A 17,081-nucleotide genomic window follows, 5' to 3' on the forward strand; every position below is an offset into this window, starting at 1 on the left:
CAGTACACAACGTTTTGAAATATATTGAATTATATTTACACCTATATAAAGTATCCCTGTTGTTTGTCTAATCATATGTGTTTAAAAAAAAGAAAAAGAGAAGAGGTAATCATATGAACACTTATTTAACGTATTTAAGTAGACAGACTTTTTTTGGAGGGCGTGTCTCTCTGACCAGACCTCTTTCTTTCTGCAGTGTCATCTATATCTAGTGTAGCCCATTAAAAAGAAGCAGCAAGTTTCCCTTTATCAGTTTCTTGCAGCACTTGCTAAGAACATAGTTACATTATTCTCATCATGTCATTTGACACTAATATAAGGTTTAAATTTTCCATCCTTGCTATTGGACTTCAGATCATCCTAATAATTCTATTTGGGATATTCGTGCGATATGACACCCAGGACCATCCAGCTTCTCAAAATTCCACACACACAGATGCCACCTTTATTGACTTATATCCATGTAAGTATCTTTTTCAGTTCATGAAATCTTCAGCTTTACAAAATGGATCAATATTGACTGAAAGCTGCACATTGCTTTGTTTTTTTTTATAGAAAACATAACTGATAAATCGCCACTCGTGTTTAATATTAAGCAATATTCTAAATAAGTATCTATGTTAATTATGTATCAGTGTATAGGGCAATTTCCTTATTTGTTAGATAAATAAAGGGAAAACATTGCTTAAATTTAACATTTTTGCTACATATCGAATAATAAATATTACTAAATATTTTTATTATATATGCACACTTGGATAGATTTTACATAGTAATTTGTGCAATTTTTCTGCTATATTATTATTATTATTATTAGTAATTATTTATTATTAATTATTACTATTATTATTATTATTTATATTATTACTATTATTATTATCATTATTGTATTAATAATGGAATTACTTTATTTTTTTTTACTTCCTTTTCTTTATCCTTCATTATTTATTTATTCATTATTGTTACAAATCTAAATGTTGCCTAAAATATACTGTCACACATCTTATCGCAGGAAATATTGCAAAACAACAGCCTGGCTGTGTCTAATTACAGCCATGAAGCAGGATTTCCTCTTAAATGATAGCTCTTAGTGCCTAAGTTTATATACTGAGAGCAATTCCCTTGAGTGAAAGTTATACCGTATACAATATACAGTGCCAGTGTGTATTGTTAGCATAATTTATGTAAAGTAATATTTGCAAGAACTGGTAAAATACACCAAGTGGATCTAATGTATATTAAGTGATCTATTAAATGTCAGTTTGATGCAATTACTATATTTTTTTAAATAAAACTGGCAATGAGAGTTAATTAGTAGCATTGCATTGAGGTGTAAATGTTTACTAAATTTTATCGACCAATCAGCAAATAGTTATTCTCTGTCCAGTGTCACTTAAAAAATGAAAGTATATGTCTGATCAGTTTTTTGTGGTTTAGCTCAATTTTTTTATTAAATAGAAGATAGTAAAAAAACTCCCATCGGGGGAGGTGAGATGAAAACTTGTCTCAAGTGGCATAATCCAAATATAGCATAATCAAGGTTCTTCCTGACCACTGACATGTCTTCTCCCATCTCCTCCAGCACTCGGTTCACCCATCGCTCTGTAATAATTGCTTGCAAGAGGAAGCGCCCAGTTACATGGGCCTCCTCCACTTCTTCCTTCAATCACTGTAGGGACTGACAGGTGTAGGGACAGGGCAAGGAATTATTTTCCCTCTCCTACCCCTACTAGACTCATTGCATCAAGCACTGCTCCCTTAATACTCTTTGTTTTTGTTTTTTTAATTTAAAAACAGCAAACAAATTAAAAAAACACCTGAATTTCATATTGACTTTTTTGCTTTATGTTAAAGTTACTAGTGGCAGTCATCATCATCATCTATTTATTTATATAGTGTCACTAATTCCGCAGCACTCACATCAGTCCCTGCCCCATTGGAGCTTACAATCTAAATCCCCTAACATACACAAACAGACTGAAAGAGACTAAGGGCAATTTAACAGCAGCCAATTAACCTACCAGTATGTTTTTGGAGTGTGGGAGGAAACCGGAGCACCTGGAGGAAACCCACGCAAACACGGGGAGAACATACAAACTCCACACAGATAAGGTCATGGTCAGGAATTGAATGTATGATCCCAGTGCTGTGAGACAGAAGTGCTAACCACTGAGCCACCATGTTGCAGTCACAGTTGTATGACATATGTCAATGGTTCCCAAACTTTTGCAGTTCACGGCACCCTTAGAGTCTCCATCATTTTTTAAAGGCACCCCTCCAAAATAATTACCGAGCAGTCCCGTTTTATATGTAGTTGGCTCAAAAAAATGTAATAAGTATCTTGGTCAGGGCAGAAATACTTATTTAGTTGTATGCAAAAATAATACACATAAATTCAAGGGAAAATAATATCTTTATATATTGTTTTCAATTATATTTCTGTCAAAGAACAATTTCCAGCTAACTCACACTGTGCCCCCTTCATCCACACACTGTGTCTCCTTTATCCACACACTCTGTGCCCTCCTTCATATCCACGCACTCTGTGCCCTCCTTCATATCCAGACACTCTGTGCCCCTTCATCCACACACTCTGTGCCCTCCTTCATATCCACACACCTTGTGCCCCTTCATCCACACACTCCGTGCCCTCCTTCATCTCCACACACTCTGTGCCTTTCTTCATCTCCACATACTCTGTGCCTTCCTTCATATCCACACACTCTGTGTCCCTTCATCCACACACTCTGTGCCCTCCTTCATATCCACACACTCTGTGCCCCTTCATCCACACACTCTGTGCCCTCCTTCATATCCACACACTCTGTGCCCCCTTCATCCACACACTCTGTGCCCTCTTTCTTATCCACACACTCTGTGCCCTCCTTCATATCCACACACTCTGTGCCCCTTCATCCACACACTCTGTGCCCTCCTTCATATCCACACACTCTGTGCCCCTTCATCCACACACTCTGTGCCCTCCTTCATATCCACACACTCTGTGCCCTCATTCATATCCACACACTCTGTCTCCCTGCATCCACACACTTTGTGCCCCTGCATCCACACACTCTGTACCCCTGCATCCACTCACTCTCCCCCTTTGCATCCACTCACTCTGCCCCTTTGCATCCACTCTCTCTGCCCCCTGTGCATCCTCAATCTGCCCCCTGTGCATCCTCACTCTTCCCCTCCTTCATTCTTTTGCCCCTCCATTGCTGTTTCCTATAACCATTCCCCTCCGTTTCTTTACTTACCATACTTGACCTTCTTTCTTCTAATTCTTCTGTCTTCTTACCAATTTGGCAGTGCCTGGAACCCAGCATCCTCTCTCCTGCCACTTGTCACTGAATGTCGGGCATGATGACGTCACACCCAACATTCAGTGAGAAGCGAGGAGGGAGGAGGATGGTGGGGTTTTTTTTCCCCTCTTCCTGGCCATGGCACCCCTGTAACAGCACTGCGGCACCCCTGGGATCCGCGGCGCACACTTTGGGAACTGCTGAGATATGTGAACATTTTGAGTGTGTGTCAGAGTTAAAGATATCTTAGATAAGGTTTTCTTGATGGGCAAACATTTTTTTTAATGCAAATCAGACTTTACGGCAGACAACATATGGAATCTGCTATATACTTACAGTGGAACAGTGCTGCTAGAGATAAACAGTAGATATTTTTTGTTAATAAGTGTCACTGAGACATTTGTATGTAGTTCCACACTGGAACTTGAGTTGCACAGCCAGAGGGACCCAACGTTTTTCCCTGTCACACTACTACAGACAAACTCACTGAATACTGCTTATATTGTGACAGGGACCCACAATCCACACTTGCTTGAAAGCATAAGGAGTGAATAAAAGCCAGTATCTTGTGCCTACTGAATGCTGAAATGTGTACAAGTGAATAAAATCATTTGAAAAAGTGCAGTCAGGACACTTAAGACCACTGTGTATGTGAAAACACAAGAAAGATAGTCCGGCATTCTAAAACAAACAATATATAAATCACTATGGGGGGACTTCCCTCCTTACTGGTCTTCCCCTAAGCAGACTCAAACCCCTACGATCTATTTTGCACACAGCTGCCAGACTGATTTTCCTTGAACATTTTTCTTCCTCTGCTGAGCTACTTTGTCAGTCTGTACATTGGTTGCCTGTTTTTCAACAAATCCAATATAATTTTTTTTTACTAACATATAAGGTCATCAACAAAACTGCACCGTCATACATCTCCTCACTTGTCTCAAAACATCTTCCAACTCAACACCTCCGTTCTGCACAATATCTTCGTCTCTCTTCCACTTTCATCACATCCTCCTATTCCCGGTTACATTCCACACCCGCTATGTGGAATTTCCTCCCTCACACAACAAGACTTTCTTCTGGTCTACAAACCTTCAAGCGTTCTCTGAAAACCCACCTCTTCAGGCATACTTATAATATTCCTCAATTACCCACAATTAACTGCAATGTTAATTCAATTAACTGCGATGTTCCTCAGAACATCGCAACTCCGCATTTTTACTAAGTTGAAATCTCTGCTCATTTTTCTTCACACCTCTATGGGGTGCAAGGAAAGCTCAGTGGAGATTTCTGTAAAAATTGAGTTCCTCCTATGTGTCAGCATATACTGTGCATAAATAGGATAATTTTGAGCACAATATTGCTATATTGGGATACGTTCACCTAAGGATGCTAGAGATTCGCATACATGAGATGCATCTTGATGCATGTGAACCTATCCCAATATAGTTATATTGTGGACAAAATTATCCTATTTATGTATTTGCTGACACATAATGATTTATATATTGTTTGATTTAGATGATTTTCTTTTGCAGAGTCTATCTACAAGATTTTTCTCTTCCCCTATGTAAGGTGGAGCAGTAGCTGGTATCCTTTCCAGATTGTTGTGCTCCCTTTGCTATAATACAGTGACTCTTTCTGTCTGAATGTGCCTTGACAGATGACCTTCTCCAGCTGTGCCCTTTATTTTAGCTTCTCTGTCTCACTTCATGGTACCAAGTCATTGGGATCTTCCTTCCCTGTAAATCCCAATAGTGTTTTCTCTATCATAAATATCTGATCTGTGTACTGTACAAGCCCTGGGTGCCACTGAGCTGACCATTAACCTTGGTCTCTTATGCTTATGGTGGGGAATGTTACAGCTATATTACACAGTGCTTGTACATCATAGTGTATATTACCAGTGCTACTGTAATCTTGTCAGACAATATCTAGAGACACTACTTGGGTCTGGGGTTATATTGATGAGGGTCCCAAGCAAAACTATAGGGATCATATCATGGCCTCACGGGGGATAATTGTAACTGTAACTGCCGCTATTCTTATTGCTACACCTGTGAATTTTTAGCATTATTTATTAACTCATATTTACATACTTATTTATAAAGCACTAACACTCTCCAGAGTACTTTGCAAATGGAAAGAAACAGAATCAAATCAAGACCAGGTACTAACAAACAGACAGTCATAATCATCATCATCATCATCATTTATTTATATAGCTCCACTAATTCCGCAGCGCTGTACAGAGAACTCACTCACATCAGTCATTGCCCCATTGGAGCTTACAGTCTAAATTCCCTAACACACACATACCGACAGACAGACAGAGAGACTAGGGTCAATTTGATAGCAGCCAATTAACCTACTAGTATGTTTTTGGATTGTGGGAGGTAACCGGAGCACCCGGAGGAAACCCACAAAAACACAGGGGGAACATGCAGACACTGATGAGGCCATGTTTGGGAATCAAACTCATGACCCCAGTGCTGTGAGGCAGAAGTGCTAACCACTGAGCCACCGTGCTGCCCCAAGACAATGATATAAGAGGACGGTAGTGTCAGTAGATTATAAGGTGCTGTTGACTACGTTAATTTCAATTATATAATATAAAATATATTTATATATTACATTAAGTTTTTAAAAACAGTTGTCCGGAACGAAACCTGCCTGGGCCTCAGACCCCGGATTCTGTAATGCTGTCTGTTGTTTTGCTTTTCTACCACTGGGATAGTTATTCTGAGATTATTCCCAGGGATTTTCAATTGTCCAATGAGCTTCACCTGTTCCTAATCTGTGGCCTATCAGAGGAAGCAACAGGCTATTTAATTCCAGCAGTTTCCCGTTTACCTTCCCTGATGTTTGTGGTTATACCTGTGTCATAATTTTCTACTATTGTTACCTGTGTATTGAACGTCTTCTCCTTGACCCCATCTCTGCTTGATTGCTTGTGTACTGACTTCAGCTTGTTTAACCACGATCCGCTTCTACACTGACCTTGGCTTCATCCTGAGTCTTCCACTCTTGTCTGTTACAGTCTAATGGTGTGAGCAAAATACGCAGTTGGAAATGTTATTTCCTATCCACTAAATTTTTCAATTATTAAAGAACAATTAGGTATTAATTCACTAGGGAGCATTTCTTCATTATTATTATTCATTAAGAACGGGGGACAAATTATACTCCTTTTCCTTCAGTGAGATTTTCCTTTCCTTTCTGGCATCGCGCGTAGGGAAACTCTTGTGACATGTTGACTTCTTTTGTATTGAGGTTTTAGAACCTCTATGTAAGACATTAATCAGCTAATGCTTGTTGGTGTAATCCTGTTCTTTCCATACTGATTACGTGTGTAGGATCACAATAGATACCACAATGTCTTTATTTAATTAAGACACATTACCCTCCATACACAGTAACAGAAATAGTCATCCATTAGTAGGGTTCCCAATTTTCTCCAGAAAGTCCCTTCTTTATCCACTAGAGATCTTTAACTAACGATGCTTATTTGTCATAGATGCCCCTAAAGTACAGGATAAGTTGGGAAATGTTTCTGTTTTTACTTTATTTAGTGACTTTTATGTCTTGAGCCAACTTTATGCCAGTTTTCCATTTTAAACTTATTGAACACTTTTCATTGGGTACATAAGCAACAAACAATTTTCAAAATTTGCTTAGAATTACCAAATCTTTTGAAAAAATCTCTCTCTAAAATGTGGAACAGTCCTTGTTTTACCCAGAATGGAGAATTGCACTTGCCCATATCCAACTATAGCTGTAAGTATATATCAGCAAGACGGATATAAAGAAGATAGGCAGCACTTTTACCCAACAGTCAGAAATAAAGTGCAGGTCAGGGAAAACTGGCACTACAATAATACACACAGAAGTATCACATTGACTCTGTGTTTGGGTGTGACTCTTCATATAGGGCTTGCACACTACCTGGTGTTAAATGCTGATTGCTGGTACTGCCAGAAATCTTCTGGGAGGTAGAACATATCATGTGACTGGTTGTGAGATACTCACTGGTATGATCTACCCCCTTCAACGTTCTGTCATTATAAGCTGAACGCTAACTGCTTAATTGGTGTATAGTGCCCTATTTTTTACATCTAAGCATACAGTATCGGAACAAATGCTTTGTGTGCTTGCACATGAGGTGAAAAAGCACATTATACACCAAAAACTTAATTTGCGCTCAATTTAGCGTGAGACCCTCACTTGCTATCAAAGCTGGCATTTAATAGCAGGCAGAGTGTTACCACTTTAAGAGAGAGAAAAATAGGCAGACAGCAATACAAGTTGAAGTTATAGTAACATGCAGTAGACATGTAGACGTTTCAGGAGTTTATCAAAATTGGATGTGTAAAATAAAGTTGGAATGGTAAAGTATTTTTTTTTATTATATGGTTATATATTAGTACATTTAGGTGTAAATTTACACTAAACTAAAGCAATCATATATTTTTTTTCATTGCCTGACTTGCACTAGACATATAAAAAACTGATTTGTTGCTGAGATTAATTAATGAACATTGAGACCCACATGCAATGTTAGCTAATAACATCTTTGCCTTTAAATGTATTGGAGTGTCTCTTTTGTTTCTAGCACTGTTAATAGTAGATAACTTGCACTCAGCTACACACAACATGTGATTACAACGTCAACATCTCAAATTTTGGCAAGGTATGGAAATTGTTATATATTGGGTGTTACGGAAGGTAAAGTAACAATTTAAAGCTCCAACATTTTCACAGATACAAACAGCAACACAACAGACTGCAAAACTATGTCCTGATGTTGTAAAGAACATGTTATCGTAGTGCAGTTTGAGGTTATGTTCATGTTAGTGATCAGAGGGTAAATGTATCAAGCTGAGAGTTTTCCAGTGGGTTTGAAAAGTGGAGATGTTGCCTATAGCAACCAATCAGATTTAAGCTATCATTTTGCAGAATGTACTAAATAAATGATAGCTAGAATCTGATTGTTTTTTCAAATCCGCCAGAAAACTCTCAGCTTGATACATTTACCCTCAGGTATGTATTCCTCCTATGCAATACACTCTCCTTCTCTAATTTTAATTTATATATATATATATATATATATATATATATATATATATATATATATCCTAGGCTTACTTATACCAATATCATCATAGGGGTAGATTTATCAAACTTCCTAAAATGGAAAACTGGATGTGTTTCCCATAGCAAGCAATCGGATTCTAGCTATCAATTAACTAGTACATTCTAGAAAGTGATAGCTAGAATCTGATTGGTTGCTATGGACAGCACCTCCCCTGTTCCTTCTTAGAAGATTTGATAAATCTACTGTACTTTTTTGCCCCTTGTTCAGAAGATGATATATACTCCATCAAGATCTAATCCTTAGCTGGCTTTTGTTGTGTGTGCACAGAAACTAGGTGGTCCATACAGCATTGCTCATTGTGTATTATCAAATGACATGCCTATATACAGTCTCTCTCTCTCTCTCTCTCTTTCTCTTTATCAGTCACAACATTAAAACTACTGACAAATGAAGGGAATAACATTGATTGTCTCATTACTGTGGCACTCATTAAGGGGTGGGATAAATTAGGCAGCATGAAATCACTTAGTTCTTGAAGTTGATGTGTTGGAAACAGGAAAAATGGGCAAGTATAAGGATCTGAATGAAAAGGGCCAAATTGTGATGGCTGAACGACTAGGCCTGAGCATCTCCAAAACAGCAGGTCTTGTTAGGTGTTCCCAGTATGCAGTGGTTAGTACCTACCAAAAGTGGTATAGTGAAGGACCTCTGGTGAACTGGCGTCAGGGTCATGGGCAACTAAGGCTCATTGATGAGCGTAGGGAGCGAAGACTAGCATGTCTGGTCCAATCCCACAGAAGGGCTATGTAGCACAAATTGCTGAAAAAGTTGGCTATGACAGAAAGGTGTCAGAACACAGTTCAATGCAGCTTCCTGCGTATGGGGCTGCGTAGTTGCAGACCAGTCAGAGAGCCCATGTTGATCCCTGCAGGACAGACGGTATAATAACTGATACAAATTAACAAATCATACATACAAACTTACCAAGAACATACAAGGTTGACAGAGAAAGTGCATACATGAGGCAGAGGGTATAGAGGGCCATTTCAAATTGGAATGAGAGGGTAATGTTGAGACAATAGTAGCTAAATGGACAGGATAGTAGCTGGTAGTGCTCAGAGGAAGTAGTACAAGATGAGGTAGGATCGGCTACTGTGAAGAGGTGGCTTTTGAAAGAACACTTGAAAGATATAAGAGTGAGGGAGAGTCTGATCGGGTAGAGTAGGGTGTTCTATAAGAGGGGAGTAGCATGGGAAAAATGTTATAAGTGGAAATAAGAGGCAGCAATTAGAGAGGAGAAGAGGTCAAAAGCAGACATAAGAGGGCATGAGGGAGAGTATTTCATAATGAGTTTAGAGATGCACTAGGAAGAAGTGTTGGTGAGGGCTTTAAAGGTGAAGTAAGTATCTTGAATTTGATTCTACTAGCTATGGGAAGTCAGTATAGGGATTTTCAGAGTGGTGCAGCAGATGCGGAATGTGAGAGAGGACAATTAGTCTTGTTATGTCATTTAGAACAGAGTGGAGTGAGGACAGAGGGGAGAGGGGAAGGCCAGACAGAAAGAGGTTGCAATTGTCAATATGGGAGATAATGAGAGAATGCAATAGAGTTTTGGCAATGACCTGAGTGAGAAAAGGACAATGTTTCCAAGGAGAACTGGCAAAACCAGGCAAGAGATTGGTTGTATGGAGCAAAGCTGAAGGCTAAGTCAAAGATGACACCAAAGCAGCAGACAGAGGGCACTGGGGAGAGCAGTATGTTGTCAAAAGTGAGGTAGAAAGAAGGAGGAAGTGACATTGAGAGGAGGGAAGTTGATATCAAATTTGAACACACATTTGCCAAACCACACCCCAATCTTCCCCGTTATCTTCTCCTCATTTTACAGAGTTTAGGCCCTCAAATTGGTTAATGGCCCTTTGGCCACTGAAAGACTGGAATGTCCTCCAAATATCAGGATTGCTAGGAGGTTGAGATCCTCATTTTGGAGTTACTTCTCCACAATGTGTTATACTATTTGCTAAACATTATAAGATTCCTTTTTTTCCCCCAGTTTTTCAAGATGTTCACGTGATGATCTTCATTGGATTTGGGTTCTTAATGACCTTCTTGAAAAGATATGGCTTCAGCAGTGTCGGATTCAACCTACTTATTGCAGCTTTCGGTCTTCAGTGGGGAATTCTAATGCAAGGCTTGTGGCATCTACATGGAGGGAAAATTGAAATTGGTATCAAAAGGTATTTTACATTAACTGAAATTTCTAATAATGAAAAAAATTATGGCTTGATGAAGTTATAAGAAGAACCTAATAGCTGAGAGTAGCAGATTTGAAAGATCAATTAAGCAGTTCTGAAGCAGAGGAATGATTATGTAGCATAACACATCCACTACAAGGTGCAGAACCAGTGTTGGAACCTAGATTTCTGCTGAAGAAAATGGTATTACAGTGCATGGTGGCAGCATTTATGCCGACCTGTGAACTGTCCCGATTTCAGCGGGATAGGTCCGATTTTAGGGCTCTGTCTCACTGTCCTGTCCGGGGACATGTTTGTCACACAGATGGGAATGTGGGGGAAGGGAGGTATGTAATGGACAGCATAACGCTTTACAGCACTAGTCAGTCCTCTGGGAGCGTGGAAACACACCTATTGCACCATGGACACACCCCTTTGTGATATGGCCACACCCACTGTCCCACTCCCAGGGACAGACATGTTGGGAGTAATATTTATGGAGCAGTTGGGTAGGGTAAAGGTGTTTCTAGCAAAGTAAGGAGTTGGCATAACCCTGCATCTGATTTTGAAAGCTGTCCAGAATCTGGATTTCATTTTACAGAGCAAGATTATTAAAATTAGAAAAGTTGTGGACAAGATACCTCTTGGCCTGCTTAGCTAGCCCTGTTTTTTAAGCTTTGGCCTTCTTCTCACTGATTTCTACCATCCAAGAATGCACTAAATGCATCCAAATAGGTGCAAGATAGTGGACAACCCATGGACAGACATTTGTCCATGTAAATTTCCCCTTCACATGGACAGCCCAAGTGATGGAAGTATGTACCATAGGTAAAATAAAAGTATAACTTTTTATGAGAAGAGCCCCCCTGAACCAAACACAACTAGTAGATGACTGCATCAAAGAAAGTGTAACACTGAGAAAACATACAAGAAGAAACATGTTGGGGTGTGACGTGTTGAGGTGTCCCATACTAGCTAAGAAAGTGTAAGGACATTTTAGATACGTTCCTTGCTATGCTGAGTGGCACACATCTATTTCCACTCTATAATAGTACCACAATTACTACACCGCTCTTAATGGAAATGTAAAAGGACTGGCAATTTACACCAGCTCAGGACTGATGGTATTTCTGCCTTGTCCTATATTTTTGAAGGGACCCAATGTGCCACTTCATGTTGCACTTCAATAGAGAAAAACATTTCTAGGTGTACTCCGAGCATTGTAGTAAAACGTTTCACACATATAAGTTTGCCACGTGTAATACAAACAATCCTGGGGGCATATTTACTAAACTGCTGGTTTAAAAAAAGTGGAAATGTTGCCTATAGCAACCATTCAGATTCTGGCTGTCATTTTGTAGAATGTACTAAATAAATGATAACTAGAATCCGATTGGTCGTTATGCGCAACATCTCCACTTTTTCAAACCTGCAATTTAGTAAATATACCCCCTGATGTCCCCTCACAGGCTAAAATATGAGGTATTTTAGGAGAAAAACAAAAAAAATTTAAGTGGTAGGAGCTTGGATATTTGTGGGGTATTTACATTCTTGGCCTCAGGTGCTCTGGGTGTAGCTTCCAGATGAAATGTTGCAAAACTAAAGTGTTTTCCATATAAAATTGTGTGTGCTTCCTAAATAACCTCCAATGACTGGTGTGGCCATTCAGTTCTCCATTTTCCTGGAATAAATATAATGTGCACCAGTCTCCTGGTGATATCCATGACTTAAGAATGCTCCTGGAGCTGTTGTTTCAGACTGAGATTGAGAGGTAGTGGACTACCAGGGCTATTTACATATAAACTGTGAGGTAAAAGCTTAGTGGGTGCACTGCCTCCTGGTTTTTATTGTGACACACACATATGGAACATATTAAGTACAACCAGAATTACATAAGTACAAAATAAATCACAAGAAGAAGCGTTATTTTTGTCTTTCTCTAAAGAAACATGATGTAGCGGGAATCTCAATAATAGTACGAGGACCCCACAAATTCCAATTTAGAATATGTAACCTTTTACCTTACCTTTAAAGTCAGCTGACTCAGGCTGCATAACTGGATTTCCAGACTGAGACTACAACTTGTATGGAAAGACCTCTTTCAATCAAAGACACAGTGGTAGTTTGTACAAGTGACATAAACATATGTAAAATATATCATCATCATCATAATCATTTATTTAAATAGGGCCAACATATTCCGTAGCGCTTTACAATTAGGGACAAACATAGTAAACTAATAAACAAACTGGGTAAAACAGACAAAGAGGTTAGAAGGCCCTGCTCGCAAGCTTACACTCTATTGGACAATGGGAGTTTGACACATGAGGTTAAGTCTACATTTGCAGTCGGCCCAGCCAGACTGCAAAGGTAAAAGTGACTCATAAGCTAAATGATCCTGTCACACAACAATGTTGGTCAAGGGTTAGTTGTATAACGGGTGGTAATAGGGTAATGTAGTGAGGTTAAGAGGGTGGTTGAGGAATATTATAAGCTTGTCTGAAGAGGTTGGTTTTCAGAGAACGCTTGAAAGCTTGTAGACTAGAGGAGAGTTTTATTGTGCGAGGGAGAGAATTCCATAGAGTGGGTGCAGCCCGAAAAAGTCCTGTAACCGGGAATGGGAGGATGTAATGAGTGTGTGTCACGGGCAGTAGGAGTCTTGCCCAGGATTTCACCAGTTGACTATGCTTACCAGAGAGGCGGAGTTTGCACAGCGGTCCTCTGGCAGCAGGGTGAATAGTGGAACGTATATAACAGCAGATGGAGAGAGGATGCCAATGGAAATGATAATAGTCAGTGACTTGCAGCTATACTGGTAAAAGAGTCAGCGACTTGCAGCTATATTGGTTGATGAGTCAGCGACTTGCATCTATAGTGGAAAGGCAGGTTTGAACCACGGAGACCAGGTTGGACGTGAGCAGGTGAAGGAAGGTAACAGGAGAGTCAGTGGTCTGCGTACAGCAATTTGTACCACTGCTATGGTGAGAAGACTTGTCCAGGTGCAGGTAGGTAGCGGGGAAGTCAGTGGTCTACGTACAGCAAGTCGTACCACTGCTATGGTGAGAAGACTTGTCCAGGTGCAGGTAGGTAGCGGGGAAGTCAGTGGTCTGCGTACAGCAAGTTGTACCACTGCTATGGTGAGAAGACTTGTCCAGGTGCAGGTAGGTAGCGGGGAAGTCAGTGGTCTGCGTACAGCAAGTTGTACTAGTGCTATGGTGAGAAGCTTGTCCAGGTGCAGGTAGATAGCGGGGAAGTCAGTGGTCTGCGTACAGCAAGTTGTACCACTGCTATGGTGAGAAGACTTGTCCAGGTGCAGGTAGGTAGCGGGGAAGTCAGTGGTCTACGTACAGCAAGTTGTACCACTGCTATGGTGAGGAGTAGATCAGGTGCGGATGAGTGGAGGCATGCAAAGAGTCAATAATGGTATGAAGACACTGAGAGCACAGAGGAACTTCCAAACAGATATGCAGCATTTACAGCTAATAGTCTATAACGGTATGTATACCGCTGCTGAGTAGAGAGGCTTGCACAGAGTGGATATGCGGAATAATAACTGATAGTCAATCACAAGTATGCATATCACTGCTGAGTAGAGAAGCTTGTTCCAAACAGATATGCAGCGTAACAACAAATAGTCTATAGCGGGTATGGATACCGCTGCAGGGTAGAGAGGCTTGTCCTAAGCGGATATGCAAGGTAACAGTTGATAGTCAATAACAAGTAAGCATACCGCTGATGAGTAGTAGCACAGGAAATCAGCAGGAAGCTGAAGACACTAGCAGGACACAGGAGATACCTTCAGAGACTCACAGGGAATGAGACTCAAGATCAGGCCACGAGGTAATGAGCACAGGTGCCTTAAATAGAGAGAGGTGTCTGTTCCACCAATGAGATTAAAGGCAAAGGTCATAAGTTCTTGGATGCTGCGCATGCGCAGTGCATCAAGATGGCGGGCGGCCGCGGCTCAGGACAGGCGCCGGCAGGAAGGCTAGGGAACCACGCACCAGCGCAGAGGCACTCACGGTCCGGTGAGTGACAGTGTGGATGAGAGACGCAGATCTTGTGCAGAACAGAGTTGCCGAGTTGGGAGATGTTTTTATATTTAATATTAAATGAGTAGTGATGTCGCTCTTGTAACATATAACTTCATATTTCATGAGCAATGGTGTCAGATGACTGATTTTTGAAATGCAATACATTAAATTATGTAACATGCAACACCTTTTTTTTTGTTTAAATAACATTTGCCAGGACTATATCATCCACACTGTGCTATGACTTCCTCCGTTGGTTTCCTATTCATTGCACGATTTTTAAGGTCATCAGCCTTAGCTATAACTCTCTTGGCAACACCTGTCTTTTTGTCCTTTCAATGAACTACTTCATTCTGGACTATATTCAACATTTTACTGTATATGCCTTTATTTCTATATATTGCATTTGTAGATGGTACTTTCAGTGATATACTTATTATCATGATCTCAAAGTGCTAATTCATGTTCCTTATTGGATGCGCTACTCCATTGAGCTTCTACAATTTATAAACATCTGATCCTTCATTTTCAATTCTCCCTAGGTTTTGCCTCTTTTGAATGCTTATTTTCAGATTCCAATTTGAGATAAATTGTTATTTTATTTATCTTCAATCACTAAATAATAGTGCACATCAGCTCTGACATTGCTGCTTTGAAGGGTCCACCAGACCTTGGCCACCAAAGCAGGCATTTTTTTAAATAATTAGATTATTAGTTATTATCTATTATTTAGAATACACCAATAAATTCCTTACTAATGCACAATCTGGGAGAATAAATGTAAACACTACAAGACCATACAAAAGTAAGTAAGTTTAAAAAGTAAACAAAAGTTGTTAAGTATTTAAGCATGTTATATGGTCTGGGCACACCCTAAGAATCTCCAGGACTGGGCGCACAATAAGAACCTACAGGTCATAAAGCACCATAAGAGTCTCTAGGACAGGAAGCACCATAAGAGTCTCTAGAACAGGAAGCACCATAAGAGTCTCTAGGACAGGAAGCACCATAAGAGTCTCTAGAACAGGAAGCACCGTAAGAGTCTCCAGGACAGGAAGCACCATAATAGTCTCTAGGACAGGAAGCACCATAAGAGTCTCCAGGACAGGAAGCACCATAAGAGTCTCTAGGACAGGAAGCACCATAAGAGTCTCTAGAACAGGAAGCACCGTAAGAGTCTCCAGGACAGGAAGCACCATAATAGTCTCCACGACATAAAGGATCATAGTAGTCTCCAGGACAGGAAGCAACATATGAGTCTCTAGGACAGGAAGCATCGTAATGGTCTTCAGGATAGGAATCACCATAAGAGTCCACAGGACAGGAAGCACGACAAGAGTCTCCAGCACAGGAAGCACCATAGGAATCTACAAGACAGTAAGCACCATAGGAGTCTCCCCTTTTAGATGAGTGGTAACCTAACTGTATTGATGTATGCAAAATTGAGATGTCTTTGCCCAAAATTTATCTTATGACCAATTTATGCAGTGGGAAAATACTTAATTCCTCAGTCAGGTGAATGTTCCACAGAACAATTTTGAAAATGTTGCTCATCTCTAAACAGAATATTCCACCTTCAAATCTTGCAATTGTCAATCTGAAAGTCGAGAGGACTAAGCAACAATGGGCCTGAGTCATTAAGGAGAGCAAAGCATAGAAATGGAGTAACTTTGCACCTGGGCAAAACCATGATGCAATGGAGGGAGAGGTAAATTTAAAATGAGGAGACAGATTTATAGTTGGGGTAGGGCATATCTTAGATCAATTTTAAATTTCAGTGTAAAGATAAGGCTATCAAGTATATATTTGCTAGATGAAAAAAGAGCCAGTATTTAACTTATGTGCAAAATTATAAACTACCGTATTTTTCGCTCCATAAGACGCACCTGACTATAAGACGCACCTAGTTTTAGAGAAGGAAAACATACACTGGCCCCTTCACTCACACAAAATACACTGGCCCCTTCACTCACACTCACCAACACACACACACACACACACACACACACACACACACACACACACTATATTAACACACTGATCCCCACTCTTAGACACACATGCTATGTTAGCACACTGGCACACACACACAGTATAGCCTCCAGCACACACACACACACACACACACACAGTATAGCCTCCAGCACACACACAGTATAGCCTCCAGGACACACACAGTATAGCCGTCAGGACACACACAGTATAGCCTCCAGCACACACACACAGTATAGCCTCCAGCACACTCACAGTATAGCCTCCAGGACACACACAGTATAGCCACCAGGACACACACAGTATAGCCTCCAGGACACACACAGTATAGTCTCCAGCACACACACAGTATAGCCTCCAGCACACACACAGTATAGCCTCCAGCACACACACAGTATAGCCTCCAGCAGACACACAGTATAGC

At 40.3% G+C, this 17,081-nt stretch overlaps 1 protein-coding gene across 1 annotated transcript in view; it reads left to right on the forward strand.

Moving 5' to 3' along the window:
* The first annotated feature begins 226 nt into the window (after positions 1-226).
* The window catches only part of RHAG (Rh associated glycoprotein), a 48,237-nt gene continuing 31,382 nt past the window's right edge, over positions 227-17,081 (forward strand). The window contains exons 1-2 of the mRNA XM_075201240.1: positions 227-463; positions 10,451-10,634. Of these exons, the coding sequence (XP_075057341.1) occupies positions 298-463; positions 10,451-10,634 (350 nt within the window). The 5' untranslated portion in view covers positions 227-297. The remainder of the gene's footprint in view (positions 464-10,450; positions 10,635-17,081) is intronic.

This window comes from Mixophyes fleayi, chromosome 3 (genome assembly GCF_038048845.1).
Source record: "Mixophyes fleayi isolate aMixFle1 chromosome 3, aMixFle1.hap1, whole genome shotgun sequence".
Lineage (NCBI taxonomy): Eukaryota > Metazoa > Chordata > Amphibia > Anura > Limnodynastidae > Mixophyes > Mixophyes fleayi.